The sequence below is a fragment of the Choristoneura fumiferana genome, chromosome Z, assembly GCF_025370935.1.
Source record: "Choristoneura fumiferana chromosome Z, NRCan_CFum_1, whole genome shotgun sequence".
In the NCBI taxonomy this organism is placed as follows: domain Eukaryota; kingdom Metazoa; phylum Arthropoda; class Insecta; order Lepidoptera; family Tortricidae; genus Choristoneura; species Choristoneura fumiferana.
The window spans coordinates 835,578-848,263 of NC_133472.1; the positions used below are offsets into that span (position 1 = coordinate 835,578).

The 12,686-nt window shown below is 36.8% G+C and overlaps 1 protein-coding gene across 1 annotated transcript; it reads right to left on the reverse strand.

The window, feature by feature from the left end:
* Positions 1-3,048: 3,048 nt before the first annotated feature.
* Paics (PAICS bifunctional enzyme) lies at positions 3,049-12,475 on the reverse strand. Its single transcript, XM_074095763.1, has 8 exons — positions 12,312-12,475; positions 9,055-9,258; positions 7,393-7,650; positions 6,744-6,869; positions 5,534-5,619; positions 4,995-5,163; positions 3,972-4,189; positions 3,049-3,367 (listed from the first exon to the last, which is right to left on the reverse strand). Exons 1-8 carry the CDS (start codon positions 12,328-12,330, stop codon positions 3,170-3,172), a joined length of 1,278 nt encoding a protein of 425 aa, XP_073951864.1. The 5' UTR covers positions 12,331-12,475; the 3' UTR covers positions 3,049-3,169.
* Positions 12,476-12,686: the final 211 nt, after the last annotated feature.

Below are 12,686 nucleotides of genomic sequence, written 5' to 3' on the forward strand. Positions count from 1 at the left end.
AGGGATGGCAAGTTTCGTACGGATCGTGGCTCTAATTTTGAATCATTATAAATTGCGGACCAACTGTATTAAATATGATTGATGATGTAATAGTACATTGTGTCTTAAGGGCGGTAAATAAGGAATTACGAACGAGAGTCTATTAGAAGCCCGAAGTCGAAGACTGAGGGCTTTAATGAGTCGATGTTCGTAATTCTAGTACCGCCCGTGCGACATACAATGTTTTTCATCACATTTGCGAGTAAAATTTTATATTTCTAAAAGAAAAAATATAATTGTTCCAAATATTGGCCTACGCTCTTGGCAGCGTCGCCCTCCCCCCCTCAGCATGTGCCTGAGCCGCGTGTGCATGTGGTCCTGCTGCTACACCATGCGCAGCACCTTCACTACGGGCACGGACTCATTTACCGACCTTGGGCTTCATGACAAGACAATGTGTACGCGCAATGACTCATTTACCGACCACGGGTTTCATGACAAGCACATTAAGGTCGAGGGTTTTATTTGGGGGGTTGCAACCAAGGTAGCCTGAATGTTTCGACACTGTTTACGAGCAAGTGTGATGAAAATATGATTTTAATCTAAACTTTGTTTTCACGCCCGTAATAACAGACTTTGAAAGCCACACTTATAAACCTCACGCAACAGTGGCGCCATCTAGAAAGACAAAAAAAAAACAATAGCCCTTATTCATACGAGTCCCAGCAGGGCTACTATGAAACAAAAAACTCGAAGTTCCTATCTTAAATAGTATAAGTGTCAGAGGGACCGCACGACATGAACTTCGAGTTTCGTAGTAGCCCTGCTGGAGCCATGAAAAAATCGAGACCTTCTAATAGTGACAGCAAGGTGACAGCATAGTGATCCTTCAGCTGGGCTACTCCGAAACTCGAAACTCGAAGTTCGTGTCGTGCGGTCCCTCTCGCTCTCGTATTAAATAGTATAAGTGTCAGAGGGACCGCACGACACGAACTTCGAGTTTCGAGTTTCGGAGTAGCCCTGCTGATACCACATCAGAATTAGAAGTACGTACTAGTGCCGGTAAAGGCTCGCCGTCGCTTAAGGCTTGAACCATCAAAAATAAAGTCACCAGCAGGCCTACTACGAAACCGAAGTTTGTGTTGTGCGGTCCCTCTCGCTCTCGTATTAAATAGTATGTGTCAGAGCCAGTCAGAGGGACCGCACGACATATACGAGCTTCGAGTTTCGTAGTAGCCCTGTGGCACTTTGGGACGGACGTTTTCTCCGTCTTTCGCTCTGCGCACGCATGGTTGGCAACTATTGTAAAAGCGCAAGCAAACACCCGATAATAGATGTTATAGCGCGTCCGCAATTGCTTGATACTAGGTCGAGTTTGGGCTCATTAGATTTGTCTTGACTTTATGCAAAATATGTGCAAAATAAACATATTTGTATTTGTACCAGGGACAAAGGTACAGTCAGCAAATATAAAAATATAACTTAACCTTTGACTATACAATCAAAGAACTTAACGTTATTAAAGCTTTTATGTAACTTGCACTGTTAATGAGGGCTATCGCGAGTGAATTCACCGCTAGAGGCGCTAGTGTTGTTAGCCCCAATGTCAAATCTTTTCCGTTTGGGTGAGCTGCGCGACTACGAATTTATAATTAGAATAATTTTGTGAATATTTTGCAATATCTGAAATTTATTGCATGGCAAATAGCAAGCAGTCGGCAATGAATGTTGTGTTTTGAGACAGTTTTGTCTTCCCTGATTTTTTCCGAACAAAACGGGGACTATGCAACACTGAGGCATGCTCGATATTTTTATGGTACGGTTTTAAGGTGTATTAAATATGATTTTAATCTAAACTTTGTTTCCACGCCCGTAATAACAGACTTGAAAGCCATACTTAAAAACCTCACGCTACAGTGCGCCATCTAGTGAGACAAAAAACGATAGCCCTCATTGTATGTTAGTGTAAGTGTGGGTTAAATCATGGAAGCTTTGCCCCACTTCCCTTTTTCCGTTTGAGGTGAAATTTTGCACGACTACGAATGTAAATCGGATGACAATTCAATACAATACGATACAATACTATAACTTTATTGCACACCAACACATAGCAAGCAGTACAGGAAAAAATATTATTATTAAAGGGTGGCTGATGACTTCGATTGATATTTTTACATAAAAATGTACAGAAAGGCGATATTCGGGTTTCCGTAAAAACTATGAGATTTGACATTTCGAGTTTTTCTTACAGTAGCGCTTTTAGTGGCGAATTATATGCGATTCTAATTGTGACAGTTTTTGACTTAGGTTTTTTTTAATTTATTTTGCTTAATGTTTTTTTTTCGGGATGTATTCCACCGATTTGCTTCAAATTTCGCATCTCCACCCAAAAAATTAATACAAGTTAACATATAAAAAAAAAAAAAAGACAAAATAAAAGCACATACCTAACACACGTAATTTTTTTCTCAGAATAGACCATATATTGGCCAATTACTTGCCTAAATATCTACATTTTCCTGGCGGTACTTACCATCAAAAACAAATCAGGAATATGTGTGGCCAAGTTCTGTATTCAATCGGTGTTTTTTAGTGTCGTGTGTCGTATACAAACTATTGTTGTTATTATAATGTTACTTATAAATATGACGCTCATTACAAAACTCAATCACAATAGAGGAGTTTGTATTTGTATAAATACGACATCGCTAAAACACCGTTTGAATAAACATGTCTATTTTTAGAAAAAATCTAGAGGTGTCACTACTTCACAACTTTAATTCAATTAATTTTTGTGTAAACTCAGTGTATCAATTGTTGTAATAATAAAAAGTACACGTGTGTTTTGTGTCATTACTTGCATTTTTTTTCTGTTAGTTCGAAATATTTTATAAATATGGCAACACAATACATAATAAAAGAATGTACTCAACGATACATTTTGATACTTGCTCTTCGTTTAACTTTATTCGCCGCTAAGACCGTTGCTGCGACCAATATTTCAGCCTCAGATGTTTTTATTTCAAAAGAAAAAGGTAAAAAAGGCGAACTGAAGAATTAAAGAGCATATCCAATAAAAAGTGTTTATTAAGGAATGTAGGAAGGTGTGTAAATAAAAATTAATTTTGCATTACAAATATAAAAATAACATTCGCACTCAAACAATACTGTGCACCGAACATTTCATCAATTAAAATTGAAGGCTTCTGAGTTTGCTGTCAGCCTTTCGGAGGCCGGCAGCCATGTCCAGCTGCTTGGCTCGAAGGCGTCCCCAGATCAAGTAGTCTTGCAGACCGATAATCTGAGCAGCCATTAGAGCTGCGCTGTCCGGGTACAGCACTGTGGCGCAACCCAGGCCTGATGGCACGGATAAAGAAGACCAGATGTCCTGGAAAGAAAATGTCATTACATTGTAACTTGTAAGTCAATACTTTCAGACATCCACAGCATATAAAATCTGAGAATATTTCTTTATTTCTCTCTATTTATAAATCCTGATCCGGTGATAATGATAAAAAATCACGTAGTCGAATCGAAAACTTGTCCGTTATAATGGATTGTTGTCAACGTTGCGTTGATATTTTCTCCGATTTGAAACCTATTTAAAAATATAAAAAAATACGATAGCACAGTATATATCTTAAAAAGTATAGTCCCATAAAAAATATCAAAATCACAAATTGAAAGACGATTAAGCTCATAATATCGTATTTTAAGAAATAACGATATTTCAATTACTTGTATGAGCACATTACATCGTGATTAACTAAATTATAATTTTCTTATCAAAGTCAACTGTTGAGTTTTGATTCAGCATCATTCTACATTTAAGATTCTACATATTTGAAGCAGTCCATACTCAGATCCAAAGCAGGGCGCCTTATTAAAAAGTTCCTACGACGAACTTTATAATTCTATTCACACTCCGAGTAAGCATAGAAAAGCTACTTAAAAAGTACACAAGCGAACAAAGTTTTAATTCTATTAATTACCTGGACGAGTTTGTCTGAAGGTGGTGGGCAGTTAATAACAGGGTAGGAGGTGTTTCCTGAGAGGACTGGTCCGAGTCCATTGGAACGGCCTGCGACTGCGATGAAGACCAGGGCGCCGTGGGTGTCCTCGTACTGTTGCATGATGCGCAACGTTTCTTCTGTGGCCTTGTGGGCTGAGGTGACACGAAGGTCTACATCGAGGCCTAAATCGCGAGCAGCTGCCGGGAAGATTGGCATAAGTTATTTCAGTTAGCCGACCCCTAGACCTACAATAACATTGTACATTTTATTGTACCATCAGCCTATGCGCGCCCTGAATCCAACCGATGAATTATACGAGTATTGAACAACAATACTAACTGCACAATGCTTTCGTGTTTGAAATATTGTGCAATACTGATCCTACACGATGCAGTGGAAAAATATGGTGCAATTCGCATTATTGCGCAATATAAATCACCTTCTAGAGGCGGCCTGTTACAGTAACCCCCAATAAGTGGCGATATTAAGCGACATTGAAATGCGCAACCTCGTGGCACGGCAACCCAATTTTGTATGAATAGTTCCTCGTATGAACGGATGACTCCGATTTGATTTTAAATGGAAGTTCTATCGGATTTTTTTAAAAACTATGTTGTATATATTTATCACGCATATTCGGGATAAGATATTATACTCTTTAATCCTATTTCAACTCCATAATTTGATTTTTAGTTGCTTTGAACTGAATAAACAGTCATTGAGTTGGCAAACAAGTCACGTCTCATTTCGCTATTGCCATAAAAAATCAAGGGGCATCGAGTTTGGACAGCCGACAAAAAATTAATTAGTGATGTCAAATGCTATATTATGGCAATACAAAGGCAAAGCATACCAGAGGCCGTATCTTCTAACACGCATACGTTCGCCATCGCATTGACTATCTCTTTCTATCTTCATCTTTGCCGTACGACGGAAAGAAGTAGTGATAACTATTGTGTTCCCGGGTGTATTATATAGGCAATATGCCTTCAGGTAACATACCTTTGGCAATTTTGACGCAATGCTCCTGATCAGCTGGGGATCCCATGAACACGACCACTTTGTGGTGTATGGTTGGCCTAAGATGATCCAACTGGTCCTTGATCCAGGTGAAGTTACGTTTGACGGTATCTAGGTCAGCAGCAGTAACAGTGGTCAGATTTCTGTATACCTGAAAAGAATAGCTTTTTAGGAAAAAATAAATGCTGAATCGGAATTTATGCTGGATAAGAAATAAGTATAATATAAGTATTGTTTAAGTAATATTTTATGTGCGAATTTTAATAATTATTAAAATAACAGTCTAGAATGAAAGGTACTACAATTATAATGCGAAGACGGGAGATGACTGTTTTATTTGTTATTTTAAACTTAATCTAAAGTAAATAAATATTTGGTCAACGATTTAGAAAATGATCACAGCTCACTATGGCTATTGCTACTAAAATCTCGTTTTGGCAACTCATAAAAAAAACATTTTTTTATTATATTAAAATAAATCCAATGGTTCGGTGATGATAAACATCCTGTTCTGTTTGTACCTGTTTGTCAACCATCAGTCTTTTGTCGCCGGAAGGCCACAGTCTCCAGGAGTCAGAGTCGATCACGTCAGCCAGTACAATGTTGCCTGCGAAATAAAATGCATTGTAATTTATATACCGGGTGTGGCCTGTAATATGAGAAAATAATCAAAACAAAGATCATACTCCTCAAACTGAACAACATTCGTTTAGCAACTTTTAAAAATAATTAGTTTTTTAATTTTTATTACACTTAAGTTTATTCGAAGAAGCATTGTAAAGCAATATGCTTGTGCCGTGACAGGCGACGTCAGTTATGTTCTAGGATGGAGTACATTGATAGCATTATTTAATTTGTATGAAAAAAGGAAAATTCAAAGACTCCATTATTTTTAAAAGTCGCTGAACTAATGTTGTTTAATTTGTCGAGGACGAGATATGTTTTATTTTTTTGCTCGTATCACAGGCCACACCCGGTATTATAATTTACTGCTGATCATATTTTTATTGGGTTCAACCTACGAGGTTCAACGTGCATATTTCCGTACAATCGGAAAGGTAAACGGGTCAAATTCAAAACAGCAAAATTCTTAGTCTTTTTGTGCCAGTTTCATTAGATTGTATTTATATCCGACCAGGAAGCCTAATAGGTAATAAAACTTCATCTTCCGTCACCCACTGCTCCAAAATCTTACTGCCTCAAAAGGAAGCCATGTGCCCCGCTCCGGTTAGTTGAATAAAGGTGTGCTATTTGCTTGTTAAGTTTTTATGGTGATAAAATATTTTACGTTAAAAGCAATCTTTGCCTTTTGTGTCCTTAATTGGTACTGATCACTTTTTTACAATGTGGTCTAATTCCAAAATAATTTCGAGGAATAGGTTTATTAAATCATTTTATAATATTTTAGTTAAAAAAATACTTAATGATCGTGTGTATATTTGCAAAATAACGTTTGACCTTTGTTTGACTTTCATCGTAAATAAACGTTATGTAACCAAATCGCCTAATCCTAACACTGACAGAAGACACTACTAACTATTGAACTTATAGGAAAAAAAAATTTAAACCCAACTAAAACCAAAATCCATCAAATAGGTCTCTTAATTTCGCCGATGTTATGAAAAAAAATGAATAAAAATAAACATTGTTTTTTTGAGACCAGTGCTAATTGTTGATTCTAATCTAACCTAACTACGTAGGTATATTAAGTTGCTGTCACATAATTATTACCGTCTAAGTCGACTCCGAACTCAATTTTCATGTCGATGAGAGCGCAGTCACGAAGAGCCCACGCCTTCTCTAGAATCTCGAATACCAGGATGGTTGCTTTCCTCATGTAGTCCACCTCATCTTGACCTGTTTAACCATTTTATTACTTCATATTGCTGTTTGGGCAGGTAAAACACGATCAAAAAATTTCTTCAATGATTCTAAGATCATAGTGACAAAATATCAGGCTTAGATAATCATTAAAAAAGTAACAGAAGATAATAAAACTAAATTGTATGTGATCAAAGGTCTGGCCTATTTTTCAACAATCTTTTGGCTACCTTGGCACCTTGGTAAAAGTTTCAGGGAATTTTTTAATGAGGGTTTAACGACAGGTGAAATATCGCTAGATGGCGATAGCATCGCGAGGACCGTTTGACATTTGCGTCGTTTGTGATTGGTTAAATAACTAAATGAGCCAACCGCAAGCAAGACTGAAACGTCAAACGAACCTCACGATACTAACGCCATCTAGCGATATTTTACCTGTCGGAAAACCCACATGGCAGATTTTTAGTAACAGTTTTGTAGTATTTATAAAGTGTATTCGGTTTCTTGTTTTTTCCCTCACTTTCTGTGCGAAAATAGTTTTTTTGGTAAAAAAACTTACCGATAACAAGACCGTTGAACTTGAATTTAGCCGATACGATCTGCTCCTCTGACCACTGGGGATCATGGTTGGCGTCGTCCTTGAAGAAGGTCTCCTGCTTCGGGGGCGTGAACCTAAAGCCTTCAGGTACACCAGGGTTTCTCTTCAAAAACGAGCCAGTGGCCAGCCGACGGGTCACCCACTCGATGGGCACCATGTCGCATTTCTTTGATAGAAAAGCCGTTGGCGAGACCAGTTTCTCAAAAGCCGTATGGATACCTGCAAATTGAAATATTCATCAAAACTGTGCCTTTAATTTAGTAGCGGGCAACTCCAATAAAAATACTATATTGGCTCTGAGAATCAGATATTTTTTAATGCATTACTATAAAATTAGATCTAAGCAAATAAGTTATGTTACCGCTAGCTATTACCACGTAAAATATACGAGGAATCGCGATTTTACGGTACAGCAAGAGTATTCTGAAATTATATTTCAGTTTTTTAATTAATCTTGTTAATCCGGAAGTTTCTGAGTATTTGTGTGTATGTCTACATAATGTACATGTTTGTTACTTTTAAAATAGCGGATCGAATTTGAATGAATTTAGGCACCATAGATCTAATAACCTGTATTATTTATTACTTATTACACACAGGATATCAGGTAAATCGAGGATATCCTGCCGTAACCATGGTTGTTTTTTTAGCATTAGAAAGAAGTTAAGCTATCTCGACGTGTCATTTTTAAGACAGTGTAGCTCATCTATATATAGTTAGGGTTTTCAATAAAAGACATGTCAAGATTGTTTACTCTTTTTCTAGTGCTAAAAAACGAAGTATACATAGATCATCAGAAGCGTCGCCCTGTTAAAATCTTAGGTTTAGTAAAAGTCATATTCCAAGATATAACTTTTTATGGGCTACCTTCAGTCAGGTTTTGCTGTCTCGGTTTCAATTTATAGAGCTTCAGTTTCATTACGCTCGAACAGAAACAACTCACGATTCAAAACTTTTTTGAATTTAGAGGAATGATTTTCCAAAACTCTCACGGATTATGGAGAGTTTCAGCCTTGTTTCAGCGGTGAAGCCGAAGGTGCAAGATATAAATCGGTAAATCACTAACTAGGTACATATTATCTTTTGGAAGAAGTGATCCTCCCGGCTGGTGGTCTTGTATTACATAAACAGCCTTAACTCTGGAACTTTGCTATCGCTGATATTATTCGCTAGTCCATACCTAGTTTGCTGATCTCCATTGACCCTAGTGACATACGAAGCAGATAATGTCCTAACGAAAGGTTGTTCCATATTGCATAAGCTTGTGTGTGACATACAACGATGTTTGTCGTTGATAACACATTTATTTTGTTGCCCGAGTCTGTGTTTATGTCATGAGTAAAAAACACGATCTTTTACATAGTGAGACGAGCCACGAGTTGATTCTAAAATACTTTGTAGTACCTAATAAAAGCATTTCAGTAGTATTTATAGAAAAAGTCTTTTTGCTGTAACTGCTTCAGCGCAGAAATAGTATACATAATATAGTAGTTTTTAAAAAAGCCCTAAAATATAGCATAAAAGTCATATATGAAAATATAATGCATGTTATGTTCTATTTTATTCCACGTGTTGTCGAAGGATAGCAAGGTAATGGGTTTTATAAATTAAAAAGAATCTCACCAGCGGATTTCAAGATCTCGAAGACTTTAGCATTGGTTTGGTTGGAGATGGCTGCCTTTCCCTCCAGGTCATGTGCCTTGACTCCATCTCCAGCGGTGATCCTGTCCTTGTTCAGTAGCAAACAATGCTTGGGGTGTTCAGGGAGGTCGAATACTTGCTTCGTCTTGCCTTCTATGATCAGGCTGCCGAGCTTGTAGCCACCGACTGAAAGTATTTGGTGATTTTGTAATTTAAAAAAATAAAACAGATCATTGTGTAAATTATTATTAGTCTTTTTATTAGTAATTCCCTAATTAAAATCCAATTTTCTTCGGATCCGTCATGGACCCCCCCAATGTAATGTGTATTTAATAATTTCCTAATTAGAATCCAAATTTCTTCTACTTTCTTCCTGGCATTCAACTACGGCATACCATGAAAATAGCTTTAGGTAAGTTATGTTGCAGTGCCCTGCCCTACTAGTCTTACTACAGGGTTTCATGTTCTGGAAATATCTTATTCTAGTTTAAGATCCTATGTACGTACCCATGAAAGAAATTATTATATGATTAAGGTAAGGTATCATTAGATTACATATATCACTAGATCAGTGTTGGAAGACATAGAGCTTCGATGAACGATACTACGTATTGATGATCGAAGACATGGAGCGATATAATACGAGTTATATCAGAAAGATACAGTTCAACGAGACCATTTTACAAGCTTTTATTTAGTTTCACCTGTCCCGTTGTGGCGTTGTCTGTCTGTAATCAAATCTTGAAAGTTAAATTCGACCAACTTTCAGTGTTGGATTGACTTGAAATTTAATATACTTATGTAAATTGAGTGACAATACAATAATCTGGTAGTGACATCTTGGTAGTCCAGCCAGGATCGTCTCCGCAGGACGGAACTCTTCAAAGATTAATGGAATCGACTTGAAATTTGGTACGCAAATGTAGTTTGGGTGACAATAAAAGTACAGTCAACAAAAAAGCTTGTAAAATGTTTTTTTTTTACCAAAAACATTTCTTATACGCTGAGATTACTAAAGTTTTTTTTTTCTTAGATTTTTTTCATAGCTATCAGATTCTTGAACATCTCTCCAGTTACTTCAGTCACGATTTCACGAAGTACTTATGTGATTTTTGTTACTTTTAGTTAGGATATACGCTTAGGTATGGTGTATGACGTATTTTACAACCAATTAAATGACAACGATCAAGGTCTCCTGAATCTTCTATTGAGAGATTTAAATACAACAAAAATTAGAGCCAATTCCAATTGTAACCGGCGAGAAGCGGAATATTATTGTTTATACCTACAATTGCACGTGTCTCTCGTCTCGTCAAGTACTATCAAACCAACTATAAGTTGTCGTAACCCATTATGGAATGGAAGTGGAAGAAATGGAAGTTTAATTGTGTTACTGCTAAACACTAAAAGTGGTCAATTGCCATACTACACTTTTAATTTTGTGCAAATTGTTCATAGTGACATCGCATTGCTTGATAAGGGAATTCATAATGAAATTGACTGTGGGAACCCTTCTGGGTGGTTCTAACTCATGTGAGTAGGTACTTAAACAAAAGCTAAACATAACTGTACAATCACCAGCACCTGATCTGATACGACTCTATTTCTAGGGCCGGAAGGACGTGTCAGATATTTTTGCACGCTCCGCTGGGGCAGATATTAATGCTGGTGACTGGACATTGTATAGTATCCCATCCCATACCTAATCGATATGGTGATTGACTAACTACATGTTCCGTCATAGGAGTGGCATTGGCGGACGAGGCCCGGGGCGGCAAAGCTGAATGAGGCCCCCCAGCTTTAAAAAAAAGTAGTTTACAAGCTTTTTATTCAGTTTACATTTGTATGTATAAATAAGTGTTTATGATTATTTCGTTAAAATATGGCATGTGAAATTTGAGTTCGACTTAAATTATTTAGGCTAAATAAACATACATGCTTACCTACAATATGGAATGGATATGGCTGAGGAAAATAAAATACGAATCGTTCATAAAAAAAATACCTAGATAAAATAAATCAGATAGTTTATTTTTTTTTTTTTGTAGCGTGGTATACAGGGTGTTTGGTAGCTACGTGCAAAGCTTTTAGGGGGTGATAGCCGAGGTATTTTTGTTTTTTTTTGCCATATATATCGTAGCCGAAATTTGTTTTTTTTTAATTGAAAATTTAGAAATTTTAGGAAAATATCCAGAATTTGATAGTCACGTGTGAATATTGCCCCAATGAGCGTTAATTTTTACCGTTAATTTTGGAGTGGAGTTCCGTGAAAATTGCTGAGTGCAATATAGGTACTTACTTACTGTGAATGTTTCCAAATTATAATATTAAATTAGTTAAAGTATACATAATGTACCTATTTGAGATTTAATTTAGACATATTTAGGTAGGCATAGGTAACATTTTAAACAAAAATTGCAATAAACAAATTCAAATTTAAATCATTTATTTAGGTAGTCAGTAAATAGGCCGCAATGGAAAGCGCAATGGCAACTATTTTACACGTATTTTATTTAAACTACCAAACTTTTTTTATATCGGCAAAGATGGAATCAAAGTTGCTAGAAGACTAATGTACCATCAGTCAGCCAAATATGTGGTCTACCAACTACCAACTACAAGTTGATAATCGTTTGCATGTCATAAAACAAAAATGCCAAAAGACGTGTCTGTCAACTTGAAAGTTCGACTAGCGACATATTCGAGCGATAGGAACTTGTTTAAATATTGAGAGACCACTTATTTGGCTGATAGTACATAAAATATGTTTTTTACGTTGATGAAGACGCTTATAATAGATATGCAAATGTACCTACAGGATTTAGCAAAGGCAGAATCCTAATCGTAATAACATTAAATCAAGGTTCTTGGATAAATAAAAAATACAATAATGATTTGGTATGTTAGTTACGATAGTAAAGTATCGGTTAATCTAAGTAAAGTATGACGGTATAACGGTAAGCACACAATCTTTATTTCTGGCTAAATGACAGTCATAAAATATATCTTAATTTTTGTCAGACTAGGTCTTCGAGGTCAGGCGTAAAATTATAAATCAAATACATCAATGAAAAAAAATTTAACACTGTTCCGTTTCAACCAAGGCCGTATTCTGCGTAACATAACCCGACAAAATTGAGAACCTCATTTTACGATAGTGTCATCCTGCGCTGGTTGGTATTGTATTCGGGCGGTTAGTAGGGACCTTGTTTTGTTAGTTGGTAAAAGAAAAAAATTACCTTCTTTTGGATGCGACATTATTTCGGTTGGGCGAAGCGTGTTGTGTTTGATTGAGCGATGGGAGCTAGCCTGAGCGAGTTCCTTTTATAAAGTTCTGGGACAGTGGGGCCACCATACACCACGTGCTCGCGCGCAGCGGCCGCCGGTCTGATAAGGATGTGCGAACGACGACCAATACTTGGTACTGGCAAAGTGGCCATAAATGTTTGTACTACCCGACCAAGCTAAATTTACATCTCGCGTATTAACAAGAACAGTTCAAAAATGTAAAATTCAACAAATAGGAAACGAAAATTCGTAAGACACGTATCGGCGACCAAGATGCTAGCTAGCTAACCGTACAGCAGGGCTACTAGCCTACTACGAAACTCGAA

Bases quoted from the DNA above. Each gene is read 5' to 3' on its own strand.
- Paics (XM_074095763.1), bottom strand. The intron at 6,870-7,392 runs GTAAGTTTTTTT...ATGGTTAAACAG, and splicing joins GTTCAACGGTCTTGTTATCG to GTCAAGATGAGGTGGACTAC. The intron at 5,620-6,743 runs GTAATAATTATG...TTTATTTCGCAG, and splicing joins GTTCGGAGTCGACTTAGACG to GCAACATTGTACTGGCTGAC.